The sequence below is a fragment of the Papio anubis genome, chromosome 9, assembly GCF_008728515.1.
Source record: "Papio anubis isolate 15944 chromosome 9, Panubis1.0, whole genome shotgun sequence".
Taxonomy (NCBI): Eukaryota; Metazoa; Chordata; class Mammalia; order Primates; family Cercopithecidae; genus Papio; species Papio anubis.
The window spans coordinates 35,895,913-35,922,528 of record NC_044984.1 but is presented as its reverse complement, the minus strand read 5'-3'; the positions used below and the strand labels follow the sequence as shown (position 1 = coordinate 35,922,528).

Below are 26,616 nucleotides of genomic sequence, written 5' to 3'. Positions count from 1 at the left end.
TCCTTGTAGTTAGTAGTACTAATGTATTCATTAAATAGCTGAGTGCTAGCTGAGTGCTTGCTGAGTGCCACTGGGTGTTGAAGGCACAGCAAAAGGCAGGATTTCTAAGCTCATCATGGTACTTAATAAAACAGGAGACTGAAATGACCAATACACATCCAAAGATTTATTTAACTTCATTAGACATCAAGGAAATGCCAGAATCATCTGCATACACCATTTCACCAGATGGATGAAATTTTAAAAAACACACAATACCAAGCTTTTGCAAGTATGTGGACTAAAGGAAACTCTAAGACACTGCTGATGAGAATCTAAATTGCTACAACCATTTGAAACATCTGTATGGAAGTAATGACTAAAGCTGAACATTTATAAGTCCTCTGACCCTGCAAATATACCCGTAAATGTGTTTGTGTGTGTGTATCATAAATGCATGCATGAGTCCACAAAACAAGAATGTTCAGAGCACTACTGTTGTAATAGCCTAGAACTGACAATTCCATTGAAGGTAAAATTGATAATTAAGTTGTGGTATAGTCATACAGTGAAATGCTACAATGCTACACACCTATAAGAATGAACAATTACAGGCAGCAATGGGAGTGGACATCACAAACATAGTGTTGAATAAAAGAAGTTGAACTGTAAAGAATAGCTATTGTGTGATTCTATTTATATAAAAGTCAAAAATAGGCAAAATGTAGAAGAAGGTAATGAAGGAACAGGGGAAGAAGGGAAGGTTTTGGGAATGCCTGCTATGCTCTGTTTCTTGATCTGGGTGCTGGCCTCGTGCATAAGTTCACTTTCTGATCTTTGGTTGCACTAGACACTTACGATCTGTGACTCTTCTGTAAACATTTACCTAAAAAGAAACAGGTAATTTCTAATTGTGATATTGCCAGGAGAAGGCAATATGAAAGAGCATCACGTGGGATTAGAGTTTAAACATGAAAGTCAGGGAAGGCTTGTCTGCAACAGTGATATTTGAGCTGAGTAGAAGGAATGAGGCTATGAGTAGAAGTTAATGAGGTTAAAGGAGGGGAAAGAGACTTCCAGTGAGAAGTCCTGGAGACGGGAAAGTGCTGAGCGCATTCTGGAACTGAAAGAGAAAGTCAATGTAGTTTGAAGAACGTGAGCTAAGAGGAGGGTGGACAAAGGAGCTGGATTTATAGAGGAGTGCCAGAGGAGGCAGGACCTCATTGAATAGCTTAAGAACCTTGCATTTTATCCCATGCGCAGGGAAGGTTTTCAGGAATTATAGACAGAAGGATCATAAGATGTAATTTGCATTCATAAATGATCTCTCTGGATGCTGTGAGAGGCATTGTTACTTAGAGTGGACTAAGGACCAAAGACCAGTGCTAGGTCACGAACAGTTTCTTACTAATCTATGATAGGATAAGTACAGAAACAGAGTACAAGAACTTAGAATCATTTATGTTAACTTGGTAGGACACACGTATGTCTGATGAACCTAATAATAATAAATACGTAATAAAAATGGGCCTGGTAGTATTTTGTCTCATTTTTGTCTCTTCTAGTAATACATTTTTATCTTATAGTGCACGATTCATAAAAATAAAATAAAATAAAATAATTAAATGTCTTTTACCACAAATAGTTCAAGTAGCACTGGCATAGAGACGGATTTGACAGAGCACAGAAATGGTGGGTAAGAAACCATATGAAGTAAATTGCTATATTCTAGAAGAGGGAAGATGACATATTTGATTGAGAGAAAATTTTGTCTGAACAAAAGCTCCAGTGTCAATAGTACTTCTAAATATATCAAATCAAGTTTAAAAGGTGATCAGGCTCTGATATGTTTTGGCTGTGTCCCCACCCAAAATCTCATTCTGAATTGTAATCCCCATAATCCCCACATGTCAAGGGAGAGACCAGGTGAAGGTAACTGAATCACGGGGGTGGTTCCCCCATGCTGTTCTCCTGATAGTGAGTTCTCACAAGATTTGAAGGTTTTATAAGTGTTTGGTATTTCCTTCTCCATTTATTCTCCCTCCTGCTGCCTTGTGAAGAATGTACCTTGCTTCCCTTTTACCTTTGGTTATCATTGTAAGTTTCCTGAGGCCTCCCCAGCCACATAGAACTTTGTCAATTAAACCTCTTTCCTTTCTAAATTACCCAGTCTAGGGCAGTTCTTTATAGCAGTGTGAGAATGGACTAATACAGGCTCCAACTGGCCTAGTACTTCCAACACCCATCTTATTACTGCAGAATCTTTTCTAAAAAGCCTGCAGTAGAAAACAATGCTTGAACACCCTAGTTCTTCTTAAGGAACTCTCCTGTCCAAAGGGTAACCCATCAAGACTTTTGTCTCTCTTCCTTTCTCTCAAGGCTTTTTAGAGGACCTCTTTGAACCAATACCATCAAATGACTTCTTAATAGACATAGGGGATATATTTCCATAGTCTGTGTATACTAAACACCATGACACCATCTGCAATGAAGAGAATAAAAGAAAGGATATATAACCTCTGTTGTAGTGGACTACATTCTTGATATAAGATGATGATAAGCATACTGTTGGAAAGTGAAGACAAGGGAAAATGTTCAAGATAAGTGTAGTGAATAAGATAACTAGGCTATCAGTACCTTCTGGTACTTTTCTATTGTATTTATTTGCTACAAGCCCTTACTACCTCATATAAGGACAACTGTGATACCCAACCATTAGCGTCCCATCTCAAGTTCTTTCACTTTTCAAGTTATTTATATACCCCAGTGAAATTTATCTTGGAATTTAATCTTTCAATCATTGCTTTGCTCGTGTCATTCCCCTGCTCAAACCTTATCACTGACTCCTTGTTGCCTATACCATAAAATGCAAACTCCTTAGCCAAGCATGCAAGGCCTTCCCCTCATTTCTTCAAAGTCTGGCTTCAACGAACTTTTCATAGATTACCTACCATGAATCACTTATGTAATTCTTAGTAATAGGTAGTATTAAGCAATGGTTGAGGGCACAGATACAGGAGCTCTTACTCTATGGCCTTGGCAAATTACTTGATCTCTCTATGCCTCAGTCTTCTCATCTGCAAAATGGGACACCATTAATACCTACAGTACCAACCTCATAGAGTTCTGTGAAGATAAAATGAATTAATACCTGTAAAAAAAATCCTAAAGAATGCTTGATGTATAATAACCAATAAGTATTAGCTATAATAATTTTTTTCAGGTTAATTGACCAAATGGCTGCCAAGCAAGACACACAAGTCCTACCTTGTCTTTGACTCATGGCATTCTTCCTAAATATGGAAAGCTCTTATTCTACCCTCTCTCACCTCCTAATCCCTCTCTGACTTTTCCTGTAAGAGTCCTTTCAAGTACCATTCCCCCTTAAAGCTTAAACCTCTTAGGCTACCAGAATACCAAAGAAGGCTTCTTGGTAGTGATTCTATACCAATCACTCATTCTGTGTTCCTTTTGTTGTTGTTGTTTTGTTTTCTTGTTGCTTGTTTAATTAATGTACAACTATCTTCCCATCTTGATTATAAGCTCTTTAAGGTACTTCCAATCAATAACAGGCTTTTTTTCAACCTTCAGCAACAAAAGCCTATTATCATTTAAACATGTGTTTTTGTACTTCATGAATCATGTTTGTAGCAAATTTCACTGTGAAAACTACCTTTTCTGTAACTAACAAATGTTTGTTAACTATTTTTTTCCTAAATATAATTTCATAGAGTAAATCTGTTGTTTCCCTTAGCTTCAGTGTAATACATTATGTAAATAAAACATCAAATCACCTAATTTTACAAAAAATAACAATATTTTCATTTAACATTATATATTTTGTTAGGTATTCTATACTACATCGCATCATACTCTAAATTATGAAAAATATTTATTTCTTTAAGCAGAATAGTCAGTTGCTCATCTAATCTTATAAATTAAAGATTTATTGCTCTACTTTTACAGCAATACAAAATTGTTTAAAATATTCAAAACCACATAATGAATAATGTCTATTCTTTGGGGTGTTTTTGATATGAAGATAACAATGAATCACCTCTGAGTTGCTGATTGTAAAAGAAGTGATACATTCTTTTTAAGAACACTGTTATCTTCTTAAGAAAGAAGAGCAAAGCTGATTAAAAGTACTGTCTATAAAGCCATGGGACTGTGATGTGGCTATAATAATTCATAAGCTTAAGAGGATCAGGCACCAAATCCACCCAATCCATGTCAGTCGCCTTTCTCTCCTTTGTGACACTTTCTCAAGACATTGGGAAGAACAATGATTTTTAGAAAAGACTGGGAAAGTTTCTATTCCTATCTCTTTGTAGAAACACTAAAATCTACTGGGAATGCAACAGCATGTACTTATGAAAGCACAATCTTCCTAAATTTGCCTTAAAAAGTTCCCAGCATCAAGCTCAGTGAGCTGTGCCTTAAGCTTCTTCAGAATGCCTCACAGCTGGGGCTACTGGTAATTATTTCAAGCAGCTCTCCCCAAGAGGACTTCAAAGAGGCTCCTGTGCCATCCCCAGTGCTCTAGGAAGCTTCCAGCTCTTTTGGTCTTTTCACCGGACCATTTACAAGGCTTGGAAACATTGAAAATATCTTTCATCTTTTTAGCTCCTCTGCAGTCAATCATGTTTTTGTTCAATTTCATATTTGGTCCAGTGCCATTCTCTGCACATCTGCTTTGCAGACAAGCATGTAAATTCAGGCAGCTTTACCAGGGTTGTTCAAGTTCAATAACTAACATTCTGCAGGAGGGTGAAGGTGAGCACACATGTCTTTAGATCCAATTCAAGCATTTACATGAACAGAATTTAAAACATTGCCTTGTAGACTTGGGTTCTTTCTTAATTTATAGGCTATAAGAAATAGTCTAGAAAGATACAATTGCTTTGATCCATTGTGGCTAGATTTTCAAGATCTCACAACTTAAGAAACAATAATCTTTCAACTTCTGATTGATCTAGTAATAAATATATGGTGAGAAGGAATCAAATGTTACAGGAGAGCCTTTGGGGACTGCCCACCTGGAAAAATGTTAGGGATGTAGAAAAACTCTTGGATCCATACCATAATGCCTAAAACCTTGACCTTGAGATTCATCCATTCATTTAGTCCATCATTCAAAGAAAATTCACAGAATGTCTGAAGTTTCCCAGGCACAATGCTGAGAGCAAAAGAGATGGTGAAGATAGTAGGTTCAATAAAATACTAAAACCACTTCTAAGAAACCCGTACATTTGTTGGGGGAAAAGAACATCAAAGAATAAATACATACCATAATACATGAAAATGCTATGAAAGTGAGAGGTATAAAGATCTATTGATAATGGAGAAAAAAAGATAGTATTGCTTAGTGGATTGCAAAGGGCTTCCAGGAGTAGAGGATTTTTGAGGATGCAAAGGAGTTTGTCAGCTACAGAAGGCCGTGGCACAGAATACCAGTTAGATAGAAAGCAACAAATAAAAGTAGAGAAGCCTGTTGATAGGAAAAGGGAGGAGTTTCATGAGACAACAGTAGAGGTTGTGTTAAAAAAAATTGCACAAAGAAAGTAAGGGTTTCAAAGGGCTATTTTTGCTTCACGAAAAAAACCTAGATTTAACCTATTGAAAATATAATGCCAATAAAGGCCCCTAAGCAAAGGAGCAAAACAATGACAAGTTTTGCTGAGGGTAGAAAACAAGTGGAGTTATAGATAGCAGAGGCTGGAAGGAAGGAAAGCTTTGTCAAGAAGCTACAGTGCAGGCCCAGGTGAAAATGATAAAAGCTTAGGTGTCATTAAGGCATCATCTCTAGTTAAAATTTGGATACGATGATGGAACAAACGTATATGGTTCAAATGGTGCAAGTGAATGTAAGGACCTTCTTTCCTGACAAGAAATGTTGCGGGGGAATAAGAAAGAGAGAAAGGAGGTGCCAGGTGCTCAGGATGATTGAAAGGAAGAAAAGGGCAAAAATCAGTACATTAAGGCCCCAATTTGGAATTTTACCTAAAAGCAACTTTGGATCACAATTTAAAATGAATCAAATAATGTTACAGGTGTTCTGATGAGATTTTTATAGCACAGAATGATGACGAGAATAGGAACCACATTGAGACCTTCAGAGAGGGACACCAAATCCAGCTGTGCCATGTGCAAGCTGCACAGTAAAAAAAGGTGGCCCTGTTTCCCTTCTCAGGAGTTTAGCACTAACAAGTCAAACAAACGTTCAAGTCTTAGAAGTTGAAAATGGATAGAACAGTGCTTAATACACTCAATAGTATAAGGATCTTTCCAGTCTTTTTTTGTAGGCTGACATAAAACTATGTTTATTAATAATAAAACCTCAGTGGTGTGGCAAAACCATGATGACCACCTAGTTGGAAAATCTGAGGGACTGTCTATGATGACACTTATACTTACAGGAGAGAAACTGAGAAATGGAAAAGTTGAGAAATCTTTGAGTGATAATGTGACACAAATTCAGGGCCAAAATCCAGTTTAACACCTGCATCCTTTCCTGAAACTATGAGGCTGCCTCCATCCACACATTCTGCTGTTTTCCTACCCAATGTAATGATTTGTAATCATGAATTAAACTAACTTCTAGGAGGACAGGGACACTGATTAAATCTACAGTGTCACTTCATTAAGGCAAGGTGGTAATGTCCATTTACACTCTTTTAAAAATGTATTTGTTATTTTTATAGGTTTAGGGGGTACAAATGCAGGTTTTTTTACATGGATATATTGCATCATGGTGAAGTCTGGGCTTTTAGGTAACTGTCACCTGAATAAGATGCATTGTACCCACTAAGTAATTATCAGCCCTCAATCCACTTCCCTCCTCCCACGCTTCCACATCTTCAATGTCTATTATTCTACTCTCTATGTCCATGTGTACACATTGTTTGACTCCCACTCATAAATGAGAATATGTGGAATTTGACTTTCAGTGTCTGAGTGATTTCGTCTAAGGTAATGGCCTCTGGTTCCATCTGTGTTGCTGCAAAACACACAATATCATTATTTTTTTTATGATGGCACAGTATTCTGTGGTGTATATATGCACACCATGTTTTCTTTATCCAGTCATCCACTGATGGACATGTAGGTTGATTCCATGACTTTGCTATTGCGAATGGTGCTGCAATAAACATACAACTGCAGGTGTCTTTTTCTATTATGATTTTGTTCCTTTGGGTAGATACCCAGTAGTGTGACTGCTAAATCAAATGGTAGTTTTATTTTTAGTCCTTTGGGAAATCTCCATAGTGTTTTCCATAGGAGTTGCACTAATTTCCATTCCAACCAATAGCGTATAAGTGCTCTCTTTTCTCTGCATTTTCACCAACATCCATTGTTTTTTGACTTTTTATTAATAACCATTTTCTGACTGATGTAAGACGGTATCTCATTGTGATTTTAATTTGCATTTCTCTATGATTAGTGATATTTAGCTGTTTGAATTAGACATAAATTTGTCAAAAAACTAACTGCCCAGCAGAGTTACAGGTGACCTATAAAAACTTGTAAATGCTTCTTATGCATCAACAAATTAGCACCATTGCTTTGTGAGATAGTAAGGTATAGTGTTTCATTAGGTATATACAGAGGTAGCACCTTGTAGATCTGATTCAATAACATTCCTAAATGTTTAGCTCTGAACTGCAATTAATTTTCCTGCTTTAACAGCTACAATCTGACTATGCAGAGTGTTAGCTAAATAAACAAGACAACTACCAAAGATTTTCATTTTAGCAGTATAGACAGTGACCACAGAGAATGCAGAGGTATAATATTACAGAAATAAAAGAAAGTGTAGTTGGCAGTCTGGCGTTAGTTAAAAAGTTTCTGATTTGTGAAACTCTTTCTTCTGGTAATAAACTTAGCACTTAATGGAAAGTGCTACACTGACACTTCAATGTGGGAACTATTTCTAAAGAAAAGGAAAATGCCTTTTATGCTGCATTGCATTATGAATTTCAAGGTAAAAAATAGAATAAAAAGATTTTAATATATGCACTAAAAAATAATCCTCTGCTTTGTGCTCCGACCTATTCATCTCAAAGATTCCACAGACCTTCAGCCCCACTGTGGTCTCCAGAAGTTGAGAGAAGCACTGTGCCTCCAGCACCTCCCTGTCAAACAGCATTGGCCTGGAGCTGCAGGGGTTAGTGGAGTGCTGGGAGAAGAAAGTGTAAACAAAGAGCCATGAGTGATTATCCACCCTTTCCCACTCTGGAGTTGGAGTTACAGTTGCATTGCCTGCTATCAGCATCATAAAAATAGGAGAGAGACTGGGCACTATGGCTCACGCCTGTAATCCCAGCATTTCAGGAGGTCAAGGTGGACAGGTCGCTTGAGCCCAGGTGTTCAAGACCAGCCTAGGCAACGTGGTGGAACCCCATCTCTACAGAAAATTTTTTAAAAAATTATCCGGGTGTGATGGGGTGCACCTGTAGTCCCAGGTACTTGGGAGGCTTAGGCTGGAGGACCCCTTGAGTCCCAGAGGTAGAGGCTGCAGTAAGTTATGATCATGCCACTGCATTTCAGCCTAGGTGACAGAGCAAGATCCTGTCTCAAAAAAGAAAAAAAAAGAAGAAGAAAGAAAGAAAGAATAGAGGAATCGATGCTAAAAGCAACAGTGAACTTTGTTTCTCAACTCCCTCCTACATACCCCTTAGGCATCCTAACATCATGAGAGCTACATTAATGGTCATGCGCTCTTCCAGAATTGTGCCCAACTCTTCGATAGGATCAGGGATTTTCTGTGATTCTTTTGATTCTTGAAAGAATGAAAAACAGCATACTTTTATTCGCTGTATACTGTGGTGAATTCTTGGCATATGTGAATTTCTGTGATGTTTCAAAACACCTTCAACAATATCTTCTGCCTTTTCAGTCTCCAGTGATATTTTGACATCTAGTGTAACTCAAATATCACAACTGATTTTTTAAAATTTACAAGCATATATAGTTTGACAAATATGAATGTGGAAATAGCTAGAAACTGGTTAACATAGTTGCTTGTGGAGACTGACTCCAAAAATTAACTTGCTTGTGGAGACCGACTCGAAAAATTAACTTATATTATGTGAAACACATGACATAGATTTACCTAATGACAGTGATTTTTATTCTTTTATTATTCTTGAATTTTATCAATAGAATGCAGAATATTAAAAAATAATACTTTACTAGCCTTTGTTGAACTGTACCAAACTATTATAACTAATATATTTATTACAGTTTATAAAATCTTTTTAACCATCAACAGAACAAAACGTTTAACATATCTACTTCCTCATTTACGTGAATAACTTTGGAAAATTTTGTTGTTTTTTTAAAACAATTCATCAACTTGTATGTGTGCATCAAGCAATTAGCTATACAAAATATTTGTGAGTGTATCTTGACTATATATAAACCATAGAATCTTTTATTGTTTTATTTTTTATTTCAGTTACATATCAGTAAATTCAAAGCATTTAGTAATGTGTCAGATTGTGCATAAGTCATATGGATAATTTTATAATATATGAACTAGTTTGTACTCTTTACACTGTTAACAAACTTATTTGTTGCACCAGGTTTAAATCAGCATGACCATTTGAAATTCAAAAATTGATCCATTAAATTTGTTCACTGAACAAATCATTGATCACAAAACAGAAAAGAAATTATCTTTACTTTAAAAATCTGTTTTAAAATATGCATCTGCACATTTTAAACTGATAGATTTCTTCTCAATTTTCCATTAGCTAAAAACTGCTTAAAGTTGACTGATATCATAATGACAGAGAAACTAAAATAACTGGTAAGCATCAAATATTTCTAACTTTAATGATTACACAGAGTTCTTTTACAACACACATATATGCACAAGAAAAAACACACAATTTGTTTAACTAGATATCAAAGTTGCACAAATATCTATTCACTCAAAAAGCTGACAGCATCACTGAACAACTAAGCAAGAGCAATTTATTTCTAATAATCTTCTTTCTAAAATAGTTCATGCTATTTAACACACAACATTCTAGAAATATGCACATCATCTAATCCATTTCTTAACTGCAAATGTGGTCACATCGATCCAGTCTAGAACTATAGCATGTATACATAAAATCAGTGTACCCTGGTATAAAAGACACATTGAAAAATCTGTATCATTGAGACAAATTTCAAGCTCTAGTCATTAGCTGCTAATATATGCAAATCAAAGTGAATAATAATACCGCAGCTAGTTAAATTTCATTTGAATTTCTATGGTTGATCTCTTTACTTTTTATCATACAGGGTTTCAAGAAGATTAATTTGACATATATTAGTAACAGTACTATATAGGTGTCTAGATGCACTTGATTTTTTTCAACCATAGTTTTATAAAATTACCTCTTTAAAAAACCATTAGGTTTGTAACCAAATTGTTGTATGACAACATAAAAAAATTCTTTTTCTCTTTTAATGTAACATTAATGAAGCATACATAATATTGTCACCTAGCTAGCATAAGTTTTTAAATTGCCAACACATATTTCTGTTGTGTCTGTGTGTTTGTGTGTGTGTAACAATATATGTATTCAGTTCCGTCAGTTCTTCTAATAATATCAAATATAAGACTTTACTTTCCACTGGTAACTGGACAACTTAATATGTTTTTGAGATAATGCAGAAAGTAATAGGGACAATCTTCTGTTTAAATTATGTTGCCCTTTAGATCATACTGCGCACATTCTAACTTTAGAAGCTACAGTATGTGAATGTTTCCACTAGGCAAATTGTCAAGACGAACTGGATAGCAACAGCAAAAGTAGGTCTGCACTTTCTTGGCAACAAAATGGAAGAATAAAATCTTGATACAAGAGACCTCTTTAGATATAAATCCCAGTTTTGTTTTGTTTTGTTTGTTTTTTTGGCAAAAGACAACTCTTCTTTTTTTTTTCTAAATTGTCTAGTCAGCTAATTTATAAATGTTGTGATCTTTTTTCCCAAAACAGAAAACTATTGGCTGTTCTATATTCTTCACTCTTATTCTATGTCAATTCAGTAAAAATTCAACTTTGTTTAGTGCACAGACAATTAATGAAAACCTAAAACTTTATTCAAAATTTAATACAGAAAATCTGCCTCCATCATGATAGTTTATATAGATATTCAGAAAGATAGCACTAGTGATTATGTAGCCTAGAATGAACAGAATTTTTAAAAAGAATAGTGGAGTCAAGTAAACCTTCCAAATTCCTATTTGTACCTTTACTAATACATTGGAAATACTCACTGATAAAAGTAACTTAACCATTTTTGGTAACAGCAACTAATATTGTCTTAACCAGTTAATAAAATGTCAAAAGGACAGAGATGGCAGATGGCAGGGACATAAAATTTCACTATCATAACCCAATTTTACTAGCATATAGGTGCTCACTTTATCACCCCCAAATACAACAATACAGTTACAACATACAAAGAGTTCTCACCAGATTTTCACAGCAAAGAGAAAAAAAGGTATTTCCCTTTTTCTTTCATATAAAAGATAATGACATGAACAAGGTAGCCATATTACACTAAGAAATATTACACGTATTGTATAATTTCTTCCAAACTCTATATATAGAATATTAATTACAAATTTAATTTGTAATTAATTAAATTACAGAGATTTATCATCCTTTTTTGAAATGTTATAATAATTAATCCTTTAATAATCAAGCAAGTGACATCATAGTTCATGGGAAACACAAGTTATTAAAACAGAGGTATTCATTAACACATTTGGAAACTCCAGGTATTGTATTCTTTCATCACAATATCCAATAAATTATATAGAATCATAATAGAGTTTTACATCTTTTTCGAGGCAGCGTCTTGCTCTGTTGCCTAGGCTAGAGAGCAGTGGCCTACACACAGCTCACCACAGCCTTGACCTCCTGGGTTTAACATCGAGTGATCCGCCCACCTCAGCCTCCTGAGTAGCTGGGACTGTAGGTATGTGCCACCAAGCCCAGCTAATTTTTTTTGTTTTGTGTTTTGGTAGAGATGAGGTCTCACTGTGTTGCCCAGTCAGGTCTCGAACTCCTGAGCTCGAGTGGTCCTCCTGCCTCAGCCACCAAAAGTGCTGGGATTATAGGTATGAACCATCTCTCCCAGTGACTTTTACATTTTTTGCAAGAAAGTAAAAACGATAATGCCTTTACTGCTACTACGAATGTATATTCTAATAAGCACCACACCAAAGTAAAGTGATAAGTTTGGAAACTTAAAATATCCAAATCTTTCTTGCAAGGATCATATACATGTTTTATCATTGTCTTACCTCAATGATTTTGTCATGAATTTCCAGGCCATCTGCTCTGTCAGCAGGTCCATTTTCTACAATTTTTGAAACATAAATTCCTTCAGTCGATGTTCCTTCCTGACTATTCTATTAAAAAAATCGTTAACAGAAGAGAGACGTAAGCAAAATTTAAATATTATTAAGGACAATTTACCAAATGTAACATTACCAATACTCCGTAAATCTGCAACTCTCTTAGCTGGGGATTTGGCACAGAATTTTAACTTACTTAACACCAACTAGTCATTAATCAAGACGGCAGTTTTAATGAATGAGTCCAGGGTCTCTGACAAGATTATCTATTAACTTCACATTTTTTAGTTCACATTAAAAGCTATGGGAAAGGGCATGTACAAGGTGAAATAAACTGGCTTTTAAGTATTATTTATAAAACATCTCACTTCTAAAGAGATACAGCAAGTAAAAGGGTGATAAGGTTAAAGAAGGAAAAAAACATGTGTCTGGTTCCCACTGTATAACTGGTTTGAGATGTGGTCAGAGTTTTAAAATATAATTTAGCTTTTTGATGTGACAGATTTAGAAACATAGCTCTAGCTGTGTCTATTCACAGGAGAGACTGGTAGCTTACTCAAGTGTAAAATCTCAAATGATCACATCCAAACTGCAAGGGAACCTATGCAAAAGGGAACCCATGCAAAGCTCATTTTTACATATTTCCAGGTGCAATGTAACTCATGATTAGTTAAACCTCAAACATAGCCAATATGGTAAAAACGGGACAGTTCAGACAGTCACAAGAAGCCAAAGCTTATTTAGGGAAAATATCCAACATCCTATAATAATACATCATATAATTTTAAATGTCATTTGACTTCATGGCAGGTTAAATAAAATTATTTCTCTTTAGCTGTCCTTATCATGAATTTTAAGAGACTTTTTAAAAAGGTCCAATGTCATCTAAATGTCAAATACCAAAACAGAATCTACAAAAATATTCCTTAGGGAAAATGATAACCAAAATGATATGATGAAAAGACTTTCATCTTAATAAATGAGGACTGTTTTAAAAAGAGAAGCACAGCAGTCATTAGTTGCTAGGTTTTCAAAATACTAAACACAAGGAAGAAATATGTCACTGCCATCCTTACCTAAACAGAGCATATGACCAACAACACTAAGACAGTTTCCTTGAACAACATCTGCAATGCAGGATGCAAAAATTTCACGGCAGTTTATTGAGAAAATTAAAGAACATCATTTTTTAAAACTTAACCACCTTTTTCCAGTTATGGTGAAAATTAAGTTGACACAGGAATTCAATGATATAAAAGAACTTTGCAACTACAGTATATTATGTAAGTTTAAAATATGCATTTTGAAAACAATTGGCATCAACATAGAGAATATTATTCATGCAGTCAAACAAAGAACTTGGTTTGGGGAGCCAAAAATATTTCTAATCAACTGTTTTTCTTTAACATGGTACTTCCTATTGAATTCAATCATCCCTTATTTCAACTGTTCATTCATTCATTCAATATATATTACTTTCTTCCTAGTCTGTATTAGCATCTTCAAACTGAGTAATTTCACTTAATAAATAGGAGATTTAAGCAGGCAATACAATTGCCTAATGTTATCAAATAGAAATTGCCTACATATGGTATTGTGAAATAGGTTTATTCAAGAAATTTTCCAAAAGTACAATATAATTTAGATAAAATGTGAAATGTACTTTCCTTTTCTTCTTTTAAAGTAGCAAAGAGAACCAAGTTTGCTAGCTGTTGTTTTTTGTTTCTCTCAAAAATAAAGGCCAGGTGCAATGGCTCCAGCCTATAATCCCAGCACTTTGGGAGGTGATGCAGGTGGATCATTTGAGGTTAGGAGTTCTGGACCAGCTTTGCCACCATTTTGTATTTTCTCTACCACAAATACAAAAATTAGCTAGGCGTGGTGGCACATGCCTGTAGTCCCAGCTACTCAGGAGGTTGAGGCAGGAGAATCACTTGAACTGGAGGCAGTGATTGCATTGAGCTGAGATCACGCCACTGCACTGCAGCCTGGGCTGCAGAGTGAGACTCCATCTCAAAAAGGAAATAATTTTTAAAAATTTAAAAAATAATAAAATCAGGGCCAGGCGTGGTGGCTCACACCTGTAATCCTAGCACATTGGGAGACTGAGGGGAGGTGGATCACTTGGGGTAAGGTGTTCAAAACCAGCCTGGCCAACATGGCGAAACCCTGTTTCTACTAAAAATACAAAAAATTTGCCAGGCATAGTGGCAGGTGCCTGTAATCCCAGCTATTTGGGAGGCTGAGGCAGGAGAATCGCTTGGACCTAGGAGGCAGAGGTTGCAGTGAGCCGAGATTGCACCACCGCATTCCAACCTGGGCAACAGAGTAAGACTCTGTCTCAAACAAACAAACTAAATAACTAACTAGCTAAATAAATAAATAAATAAAATCTGGGCATGTACTGGAATATTTTCATTAAGAAATCTGATATTTGATCACAAGCATAATTTTAAAGATTAAACCACTATTTTTCTTACTCAAAATCCACAAACGAAAGCTAAGTCCTCTATTATTTTATAAGCAACGAGTAATGTTTATTAATGCTTATGTTATAAGGAATGAGTAATGCATTAACAAGGTGTTTTACCTGATTTGGTCGACCTCCTATAATATTGAATCCCAAAGTGTCATATTCTCTTTCTAACACAATAGTAAATGACTTATGTTCTCCATCCTAGAAAAAAAAATGTATAAAATGACTAACTAGGTAAAAATATAAAAGAAAAATAAATGCTACAATAAGTTTTTATGTACCATAAGTTAACTGACATGTGAAAAGAGGAAAACTTTGAAATTAAGAATGGTTGAATGTGGCAGAAAGTTGACATTTTCTTATACTTACTTTGTAAGTATGTATTTGAAAAAGAACAACGGTGCATGTGAGGGGAAAAAAACCCCTATTTTCAAAAATTACTGAATGGCTTTGCATTTTGAGACATGCAGCTCTTTTATCCTAATGCAGCATCTAAATCTGATTTCACTGTAATTGAAAACAGATTTCTGGTTAAACCTTGGAGGTATCTTTACTTTTCCCTCCATTACAGAAAAGTAAAATATAAATTATCAATAGTGTAAAATTTTTATTTTGTAAAGTCTTAAGGAATTTAAGAAACACGAACTATTTATAAATTTTAGTCATAATATTCATGTTGCTGTCATAATGCAGGATATGTTAGGCTACTGTAGTCCTAATTTTAAATAATATTCCTACTTGGTTTTGCTTAATTCCTGCAGAATAAAAAAATAAGGGTTTGTGCTTGGTAAAGTAGTATGCATTTTTTTCCTGCTGGCCAAATAATAGTAAAACAAGTAAGAATTATAGCTACAATGTTTATTAGTAAAGACTAACTTAAACATTGGATGAATTAGTGCTGGACTAGGTGGGTTTATTCATGGTTATAGATGTTATTAACCTTTACTTGGAAATTATTTCTGAATGATAACATTCCATATGCATCATCATCACTACTATCAGCATCACGATCTTTTCCTAGGAGCTTTTCCTAGGCAGTGCACAGAGCAGCCCCTACTGGTAGGAGAAAAACATTTCTGAGAAACACATAGAGGGTTTTGGCTAGTCTGCAAATCATGGGCAGTTTTCCTCACTTCTCAGAATCATAGCTTGACTTGTTGCATGGACTTTTCTGTAATATTATTCTAACTGTTGTTCCTTTCCTTCAACCACTGGTTTCCTAGACCTTGAAACCTGGACTGGTAATACAAAGCTTCTATCTGTGCTTTTCCCTGGGTCCTCCCATTTTGTAAATTTACCTGTATATATGCATGTATGTATATGCATATATGGACTAGAGAAAGAATCCTTGAAACCAGTCTTTTCATACACAGTGTGCAGCCATTCATCAAGGTGAAAACATTTTAGTCCCTGTCACTTCAACGTTCTCTTTTAGGTTCAAGACGGGCGCTTCTAAACTCAGTGCCTGAGTTGGAGGCAGTATGCAGCAGCCAGTCCCAAATGGGAATCTTTCTGGGTTGCTCCTCCCCGGGAGTGCTGAAGAATGAAAACAGCTCCTTGAATGGATCGCAAATTCTGCTAAATGCCTGCTCACCATGGCAGCGACCAACAATGTCAAACACTGCGCAGAAGTCCTCCAGGAGAGAAGTTACAGCTTTATAAACAAGCCTCTTCACACGGGGTGCTGCAAAGAGGCTTGTTTATTCGGTCTGAAAGCGGGCGGGCGGACCAGGAGCGCAGTTCGGGGCCAGAAGCTTAGACAAAGAAGGGAAACAGCCACTGCCTGGGGGCTCGCAGGGCCGGTCTGACCACAGATGGAGGCTCTCGGACTGGACTTCCCAGGCCGCACACACACAATCTCAATCTCTGTCTCTCTCTCCACCAATAATGAGATCCCGAGGCAAGGAAGGCTTATTTAGGGAAAGTCAGAGTGATGAAAAGAACTCTGCAAGTCTAAGAAACCCCATCTCTCAGCTCCTGAGGCCGTCCTGGCCCCCACATGCCTCACAGTCCCCAACTTAGTAGAAGGCAGTTGATTCAGGCAGTGGCAGCGCAAGTGTCATCAGCACTGACACCAGTCCCAGGTGTGCGGCTGCCAGGGCCGCGGGGATGCTGGCGGCCGCGGGAGAGGAAAGGCTGGGCGGGGAAAGTCTGTGCTTTCTGGCTTTCCTTCTCGGATTTGCTTCAAGCACGGGACAAGGGTTCAAAAAATAGGCAGAGACGGTGGGCAGGAGGCTGAAAGATGGAGAAAGTGAGTCTGGATGGAAAACGAGTTTTCCCAATTCCTACTTTCCCGGCACAAAGTTAGAATCGAATCTGTTTAACTCTTTCCAATCGTAATATAAGCAGAAAAGGGACGATCCTTAACTTCGATGACAATCCATTCGAAAGATAATGATAGGAAAGTAATGATCAGAGTGTGATGCTTCCTGCTGCACAGTGAGGAAGGATGCCTAATTCCAAAGGAATCCTGAAGTGTCAGAAAGAACCGTTCCTCTTCCCACCCCAATCGACCATGCCCGCGGTGCCCACCCCCCTTTGCTTACCCTGCGGTGGCCGCCACCCAGGTCGCCGGCGAAGTTGCGGACGTGAGCCATGTATTGGGTGAACTTCTCCTGGTACCTGCGCGCCGTGAGCTGCACCTCGCCCTGCAGCGCCCAGAGCTGCGCCAGCAGCGCCTTCTCGCGCCGCCTCCAGGCGAGGACCCGAGGCCTGGGCCCCCGCCCGCGGCCACAGCGGCCGCTCGGCTGCCCCCCGCGCGCGCCCCCGCTCCGGCCAGCCCCGGGTGCCGGACTGCAGCCCCCCCGCGCGGGCACCTCCCCGCCGCCCAGCCCCGAAGCGCAGCTCGGGCGGCTGCGGAGGCGGCTGGCAGGGCCAAAGTCGCAGTGCTCGACGTGCGCCTCCAGCTCTTGCAGCCTGACCGAGTGGCCACAGCCGCGGGCGCGGTAGTCGCACTGGACGCGCAGCTTCTGGATGAGGCTGCGTAGCGGCAGCACCCGGTACAGCTCGCCGGGCGCCAAGGGCTGGCACTGCAGCGGGCACCGGCGCCGCTGCACCGCCCAGGGCAGCAGGCAGCTGGCGCAAAAGACGTGCCCGCACGGCGTGCACAGGGGCTCTTCAAGCACCTGACCGCACAGCTTGCACTCCAGAGCCGGGTCCACCGCTTCCGCGAAGCGCTCCAGGGCAAAGCCCATGTTAGGGATGGGAAAGAAAGGGGGAGTGAAAGCAGAGTCCGTCTTCTCCAAGCCCCCCTGCCTTCCCCGGCCCACCCCCGGGGCAGCCGCCTCGCGGCGGCGGCAGTGGCTAGTCGGAGAGAGGTGGCGGGTGGGAGGTGTGATCTCAGAGTTTGTTTGGCTTGAAGTTTTCAGGCTCCAGCTAGGTCCCCTGACTTCTCCCGTATTGACGCTAATAGAAGTAACCTCCAGAGACCCCCGCCTCCTTCGCTGCCCTGTGATTTATGTTCTTTCAAATTTTGGCCGCCAGCTTACAATGGTCCTTGGGAACACTGTATTCTCCTTTGCCTGAACAGTGGACTTCAAGCATCGAGGCTCCTCGCCCTGGGTAGGGCTGATGATGGGTACAGCGCTAATGTTGAGAAACAACTTTTAAATCCACCGCAATGTAAGCTTCGGGAGAGCAGAATCTTTTTGTCTTATCTGGTTTTCCGCTGAATGCTCATGGCCCGCCCAGCGTCAAGTCTATCTCCAATATGTTTGAAATAGAAGCACTTTTGTTTCTTTCACATCAAAACTACAAAATCAGAAGTTAGGAAACTGTTACTTTAGGAAATCACTATTAGGAATATAACACTAGGAAATCCACAGAGCCAGGATTCTCAAACCATGATCCAGAAATCAGGTGAGTTAGAAAGGCGCGATCCTCCACCTAGCAGCAAAGATGGGGGAAAAGCCAAGCGCCCGCCTCAGGACACTGCCTTCTTAAGGAGCCCCTGAACAGCCATGCAAGGCCTGCTTCCGAGTGAGGAAGCTGGGATTCTGAGTCTGACTCCAGGTTCAGTTGCCACAGCATCCATCTTCTACTTCCACAGGCGTTTTACTACTGGGGACGGGAATGTGATCATTTGGGAACCTGGAAGGGAAAATTAAAGGGAAGGATGATGAAAGAAAGCAGTGAAATATAAATAAAATCTTAGTGGCTGCTTCCTTCTACTTACCCTGAATGAACCCTTTGGATCCAAATTGCCTCCCCTCCCAGTTTGACTCTTCAAATTGTGTAGCATGACAAGCCGTCCTGAAAATACGCAGTAGGGCATGATTCCAAACCCTTCTTACTCCACTTCCTTTACCATCTTCTGAATCTTAGGAATGCAAAGAGATCCTGTCACCTGACTGCATATTACTTACTGCCATTATCCTGAAGCTGCTACCAGATGCTTGGGTGGGTTTTATAAATTCATCATTGATGATTCCTTGCTGCCAGTTGAGCCTTGTTCCTGGAAAGCTTGTACTTCTCTATGACACCAAATGGCATCAGTTGGAATTGATGAGAACAGCTCCAGACTTTGTCTTTTAAATCCTTGGAGCTAACCGAAGAATTAGCGAAGACTAATAATAGAGGTTAATAACCTTCTGAGCCTTCTTTCCGTATGCAAGATGAGATTTTGTTAGCTGTTCAGTGGCCAGTGAGGATTGGTGTGCTAGATGTTTAATATGCTTTTAAACTCTTTTTCAAAATAAGATGCTGTATTTCTCATTTAATACATATAGATTCATATGTGATAAAGTAACATTTGCCACTATGTTCCGAATTTCCCCCTCTCTTTTGACCTGTCTTGCTACAAATAAATAGGCAAACAATAAATTTCTGATTAAATAAGAAATCATTTAACATTAATAGCATGAAAATATTTTTGTGAATTGCATAAACTGGAGATGCATGTTCTAGAATTTATTCAAATACTTCTGGGCAGGAGAAATCCATTCCTTTCTTTAGCTACAGAAAAAGTTGTGACTTACAGCTATAAACAGTTATAGTTATAACTGTGCATATACAGTTATAGCTATAGCTTGACATTTATTGGTTTTACAGTAAACACAATGACAGTGACAGCATTTTTAACAAGACAGAGAAGAGATGGAATCCAAAAATATTCCATTGAGACATGAGACTGTTAGGACCATGAGACTTCAGTTACTTGAAAAAAAAAGTTCATATGATGTCCTTGGTATACCCATGCAATTGCTATAGTAAAAGTAAGGGGCATGAGCAAATTATAGTCTGAGTAACATACCATTTTTATTATTAAAGAAAAGCAGATGTCAAAAAGCAGATGTCAAAAGTTGTCCACAGAGAATAGCAAGTTCAAAAATGAGGACATGTAAAGTGAAACTAAGTAATGAAGTAGGCCAAACAGAACAGGAAAATCTTTTACATAATCAAATAAAAGCCTGAGCACTTCCAAAAGAGCTAAGTATAAGGAAAGAACGTGACAAGAATTGAACTCTAAGGGAATGGACACGCCCAAGTGAACCTCATAAACTTTTGCCATCTGGAAACATTGTGGCATAAGTCTGTGACATCAGTTGAGTCAGATAGTCTCTTTCACTTCCCAGACTGTAAAATATTTTTCTACATATTAGCAAAATTGTAATATCGGTGAAAAGCTTGAGTGAGCTAGGAACATGGAGCCTAATTAAATGGAAGTAATTAGTTTGAGTAAACAAAGAAAGCACTTGAAATGAGTTTAAAATATGCACAAATATTTCAGCAAAACAGATCCAATAATATTTAAATAAATGCCTTTTGGCAAATTAGACAAATTAACACCTTGCATCTTTAGCTTGGGCATACCCTTATGTGTTCACTGATCATAATATTCTATCTTTTAAACATCCCTGGATAGTGAAAATTGCAGGCTGAATACTAACACTGGGGGAAGAGCTGAAAGGAAAGCCACTCTCTTCTTGTTGGGCAAGGCCAACTTCTAGCTGTGTTACACATTGTAGCCAAAACCAAGCCTGTTACATTTCTCATAACCTTTCATTCAGCCTGGACCTGAGAATGTGCTTTGCCAACCAAGAAACAAAGGAAAGACTACAAATTCACTTAGCTTATTTCCAAGCCAAGAACCAAGGCTTGATTCAAATTATCTTTAAGCAGCAGTTTGGGAGGCCAAGGCAGGTGGATCACTTGAGGCTGGGAGTTCGAAACCAGCCTAGCCAGCATGGTGAAACCTCATCTCCACTAAAAATATATTTTAAAAAATTAGCCTGGCATGGTGGCAGGTGCCTGTAATCCCAGCTACTCGGGAGGCTGAGGCAGGAGAATCACTTGAACCTAGGAGGTGGAGGTTGCAGTGAGCTGAGATCGCATCATTGCACTCCAGCCTGGGCAATAAGAGTGAAACTCCACCTCAAGGAAAAAATAAATAAAATAAAATAAAAACTTTAAGCAATTGGTTATTTTCAGCTTAGTAACTAGTTTTTGCTTCAATCGGCTATCAGCGGTCATATATTCATGAAAAGAGATTAAAACATTAACTTGCTAAATTATTTGGGCCAATTCCTAGTGCAGTAATGAAACTGGAATGTGCCTTGGGTGTTTCCAGTGAGAAGATTCAGGGTTTCATCCCAGCTCTGAGTCATACCTACTTCTAAGAATGAATCTAGGAGGTATTGGCTGTTGAGTCAAATGCTAAAATTCCTAAAATAAAATGCTGTATTCTAAGACTCAAAAATGATGAATGGAGAGGTAAAATGTGAAAGGGAAAGACTTTTTTCACCTCATGCACAGATAATGCTTTGTCAAAACCAACTCATTTTTGACTCTTTTTCATCTTTTATGCATTCAATTAAGGGCCATGAAGTTGGAAAGGTTGGGGGAATTTTTCAAAGAATAGGACTTTAAATCATTTATTTTATATATGTTCATATAGCATAAGTTAGTACTTTAAATATAACAACAGTTTTTCAATTCTCTATTATATAAACTTTCTCATAAAGAAAATTTCATTATCTGTGTTTTTCTTTTCTCAATTCCCTGGTCATTTATCATAAATTAGTACTATTTCTATAATTATCCCAAGTGCTCTAAATTCTCAAGTGCTTTAAACGTAATCTGTAACTATATAAAATTACTCTGGTAACTGAGGCAAAAGTACTTAGCCACTGCAGGTCAAAATAGTTCCTGTGGAATACATTCATCTGTGTTGAAGTTAACAGACTTTGTTCTTATCTTGATAATTTTCCCATCATAATCTAGGATCAGATTTGTGCCTAGTAGCATAATGACTATGTTTGTAATGCATGAGATAATAACAAGGTCTCTTTGACAGTACAGAAAAATTCCAAACTTGATAAGAGCAATAAAAGATACTTTGAAGTTGAGTTAGTTGAAAGTTCATTAAAAATGAGGCAGATTTTTTTTTTTTTTTTACAAAAGTAGGCTGATAATACATTATGTTAGAGAAGTGATACATTTTGGATATGTTTTACTCTGAATAATACAGAATCAGTTAAATCCAGAGAACACAGAGCAGTATCAATTCTTATAATTCTTGTCTGTTGACACTTAATCCATTAGGAGTTATTTGCTCTTATCTTGCTTTCCTGCTATCTTTGGCAAAATGTAGTTAGAAGGGGTATCATGACAGTACAGACTGCCATTTATAAGAGGAATAAAGTGGTATGAATAAAACTATTATGTACACCAAAATCACGTAAATAATTTACAGCAATTGTGCAGTCTCTGCAGGAATGAATTATCAGACACAGCAGAATAAGGAATTTGAAGAAAATCAAATTAAAGTGAGGTATTAAATTAAAAATTGTGGCAACTTTCAATTAGATTACAGACTGATTCTTCTAAAGTCACCCAAACATCAGGAAGGGTAAAATTACTCTATTTAAGAAGGGACTATTGTGAGAGATGGTTTATAGAGAAAAATAGATTAAATTCTGTACTTAGTTAACTTTAATTTTGTGTTATATCTTGTGGGTCATAGTCACTGACAAAGAGGGATGGTATAAAAAACAACCACAAGAGCTAATATATAATAACTCTTAATATGTGACAGCCACAGGACTACATTCCTTACATACACAATCTCATTCAAATCTCCCAATGACCATTTTGGGTGGGTACTATTATTGTTCCCACAACTTGACCAACTTCACACAAATCAAAAGTGGCAGATCCTAGGCTTAAGCTAAGATCAGCCTCACTAAAGAACTCGTACTCTTAAATGCTACATTGTATTGGCTTGTTTTTCTTACATTTGCCATGGAGTTGTTTTAGAATAAAATACACTATCAAACGTGATATGTCAATAGACACTGTAATTGCATTCATTTGATTCCATTGTTTAAAAATTCTCTCTGGTCGGGGGCGGTGGCTCACGCCTGTAATCTCAGCACTTTGGGAGGCCGAGGCGGGCGGATCACAAGGTCAGGAGATCGAGACCACGGTGAAACTCCGTCTATATTAAAAAATACAAAAAATTAGCCTGGCAAGGTGGCGGGCGCCTGTAGTCCCAGCTACTCAGGAGGCTGAGGCAGGAGAATGGCGTGAACCCGGGAGGCGGAGCTTGCAGTAAGCCGAGATGATCGCGCCACTGCACTCCAGCCTGGGCGACAGAGTGAGACTCCATCTCAAAAAAAAAAAAAAAAAAAAAAAAAAAATTCTCTCTTTGTTTTGCTTCCTCTGATGAGGGAAGTTCCAAGGTCATGTTTATTAGAGGTCTTTGAATAATTTATGCAAATGAGAATATTGATTAACTGTTCTATGCAATACCAATACGGCTATTTTAGACTATTTGGTTCCACTTAACTGGTCTTAAATAGCTAAAAGTTTTCTATGTAATAAACCAATTGTGTATGTTTCTTAAGTTTTATCTTAATAGATCAATCACTATATTATAATTTCGGTCAAACTCTTGTGCTTAGTTCAATAAAAATTTTCTGTAGTAATAGTTTTCTGAATGTTTCTGCAAAATCACAGCAATTTTCACAGAACTTAGAGATGTCAGCTCATTAATTTGGCTTGTTGCTTATGAAAGGAAACAAATTATTTTGTCGATTGTCATTTTTTACTTTTTATTACAGTGATGTGGAAACCATAATCTAAAACCAATGTAAGGAGGGTTTGAGGACAAAACCAGGCAAAATGTCACTGACCTCATTTACTGTCAGTATTTCTTTGGGCTTCTGAAGCCACTTCTTTGCTCATTCATCCCAAACTCAAGGGAAATATGTACATAACTAGTATTATATATTAATAATTTATTACGTGAAAATATAATTTTTTAAAATAACTGATACTGGAAATTCCACATGGAAATTCTGTTGACTAGAATGATGTCTAAGAAACAAAGAGATGCTTTTGCCATGATTTGCTCTGCCATGCCATAAATTCAACATAAATTATTGAAGTTCAGTATAATCTCATCTATAAAATGAAATCATTGATACCTGTATCATCCTACCTTCCAGAAATCTTGAAAGCATAAATAAAATATCTATACTATGTTTTGAATACTTCAATTACCATTCACAATTATTGTACAAAATGATTATATATTACAGTAGAACTCAGAGTGTCCTCTTATTTATTAGTGTAAAGCAAATACCTGTCCCCTGCTATGAAGAACCAAATGCCCTCCCACTCTCAACCCAAAAACAAGATAGCAGTTAGAGTACTGAGTGCACTAGAGTCTCTCAAAATATAGTTAAACTTGTATAAATGGGAAGGCTTAGAGAATTTCTAGAAAAAATTCTTGTAGTTTGCTATTTGTAATGACTGTTTAAAAATATGTTTCTCTGTTTCAGTTTAATGTAATTTCTCTGTATAATTTTATACTAAAGAGAAAGTACTTCATTCAAATGTATACTGTTTGCCATAATTAAGAAAATGTCATATAGATTTTCATGTTTTCAATAACTGTCATATAATTAAAAATCACAGTTACCAGGATTTGTAACTCCAATTACTCTGTGTCCTAGTTCTTACCTCCAACTCAGTTTGAAGCTTAATAACTTCTTTAAAGTCAATCCAAACTCACATGAGATGGAAGAGGAGTCAAACTAGAAAATGATCCATTGGTCATTACACAATAAAAATTCAAGAAGTTTTCTTTTTAACAGTTGATAAGTAGTATTGACAGTAAAGTTTTACATTTAAAAGATAGTTAAAAGTATTGCATTATTCAAATGATAAGAATTTAGTATTTTCAGTAGGCTGGCCACAGTGGCTCACACCTGTAATTTCAGCACTTTGGGAGGCCGAGGCAGGCAGATTGCTTGAACCCAGGTGTTTGAGACCAGCCTGGGCAACATGGCAAAATCCCATCTCTACAAATAAATAAATAATAGCCTGGCATGGTAGTGCACACCCAGAGTACCAGTAACCAGCAACTTGGGAGAATGACGTGGAAGTATCACCTAAGCCCCGGAGGTTGCAGTGAGCCATGATCATGCCACTCCAACAGAGGGAGACCCTGTCTCCAAAAAAAAAAAAAAAAAGTTTTCTTCAGAAATAACTTGCACTAAGAACGTTGTCATTGCAATAAATAAAATTTAGATGTAAATCTACTAAAATAAGAACTGATACAAAATGTACCCCTTATCTATGAAGAAATCTTCAGCAGTCCAAGGTGGATTTGGTAGCCATTTTTATTCTCTAACTTGGTTAGTTTTCTCTTCTTCCTTTCTTTTTCTCTCTCATTTTTTTGAAGTGTAACTGCTTTTTTATGTTTTCTCTGATTATAAAATTGACATGTGCTTATTGTTGAAAATAATCCACATTCAGAGATAACAACCATTAATATTTGTTGTGTGATTTTCCAGAAATATTCTTCAGTATATACAGCCCTACTATAGAATTTTTCAACAAATGGAGACCAACTACCCAGCTTTGTAGTTTGTCTTTCTTCACCTCACCATATAAATTCAACACTTTTCCAGGTGATGAAACCAACAACAATATATATTTAAATTATTTTCTAGTCATTCATTGTATAGATGCATCATCTTTATAAAACTGAATCAATTATTAATGGATTTTGTTTGCTTTTAGTGTTTGCACATTATAAACAATATTGCAATTAGAATTATTTTATATTTTTGTTTTCATGTCAGACATAGAGCTGGAATAAATTTCAATAAGTGGAACTTAGAACAAAGATGTTTTTATTACCTTTTTAATGGTTTTGATACTTATCACCAGAATGAGAATCACTGTAAACTCTGAAGCCAGGTTGCCTGTGTCCAAATCATAGCTTGTCTTTTTTGGAAAAGAAAAGAATGAGTCTTTGTTTTGTATGTCTCTTACCACATCTATTAAGTAGATATGCATTCCTTGTTACAAGCCTAGAGAGAAGAGTATGTCATTCAATGGAACTTTGAACAAGAGCTAGGGAAACCACTCTACCATCTGGATTACTGAAGCCCCCAAAACATATTTCATATATGTTGCAAATCTTGTTCACCAGTTTTGTGACAGCATTATCGTTATTTGATATTTCCAATGCTAAAATTATATATTTTTATGGAGAGCCAATTTCTATGCATGTTTGTATGCACAATACATATAATCATCAGTGAATGTTTGTTTAATGTTTAATAAATATGATAGTTTATGTGCAATTTTGGTTCACAGTTAAGTCTATGCTTAAATTATTCATTTACAAAGTCATCCCACAACTGTACACCAAATTTCTGACTGGAATAAAGAGGTTGAGCAATTCCACTCATGTACTCCTCGCCCACTTCCTAGCTCCATGTTCCTTTCTCCTATCTGATTCATAATCATCCACCATATTTTACGCCCTTTGGATTGG

At 37.3% G+C, this 26,616-nt stretch overlaps 1 protein-coding gene across 2 annotated transcripts in view; it reads right to left on the bottom strand.

Moving 5' to 3' along the window:
- PDZRN4 (PDZ domain containing ring finger 4) overlaps window positions 1-19,280 on the bottom strand; it is a 413,884-nt gene extending 394,604 nt beyond the window's left edge. Inside the window, exons 1-4 of one of the 2 annotated variants that reach the window (XM_021922186.2) lie at window positions 18,997-19,280; window positions 17,369-18,911; window positions 14,937-15,023; window positions 12,293-12,400 (exon numbers count right to left, since the gene is read on the bottom strand). In XM_021922186.2, coding sequence (XP_021777878.1) covers window positions 12,293-12,400; window positions 14,937-15,023; window positions 17,369-18,016 — 843 coding nt within the window. In that variant the 5' untranslated portion in view covers window positions 18,017-18,911; window positions 18,997-19,280. Of the gene's footprint in view, window positions 1-12,292; window positions 12,401-14,936; window positions 15,024-17,368 lie in introns of both variants that reach the window. The other variant, XM_003906211.4, reaches the window with a different exon arrangement.
- Between the last annotated feature and the right edge of the window lie 7,336 nt (window positions 19,281-26,616).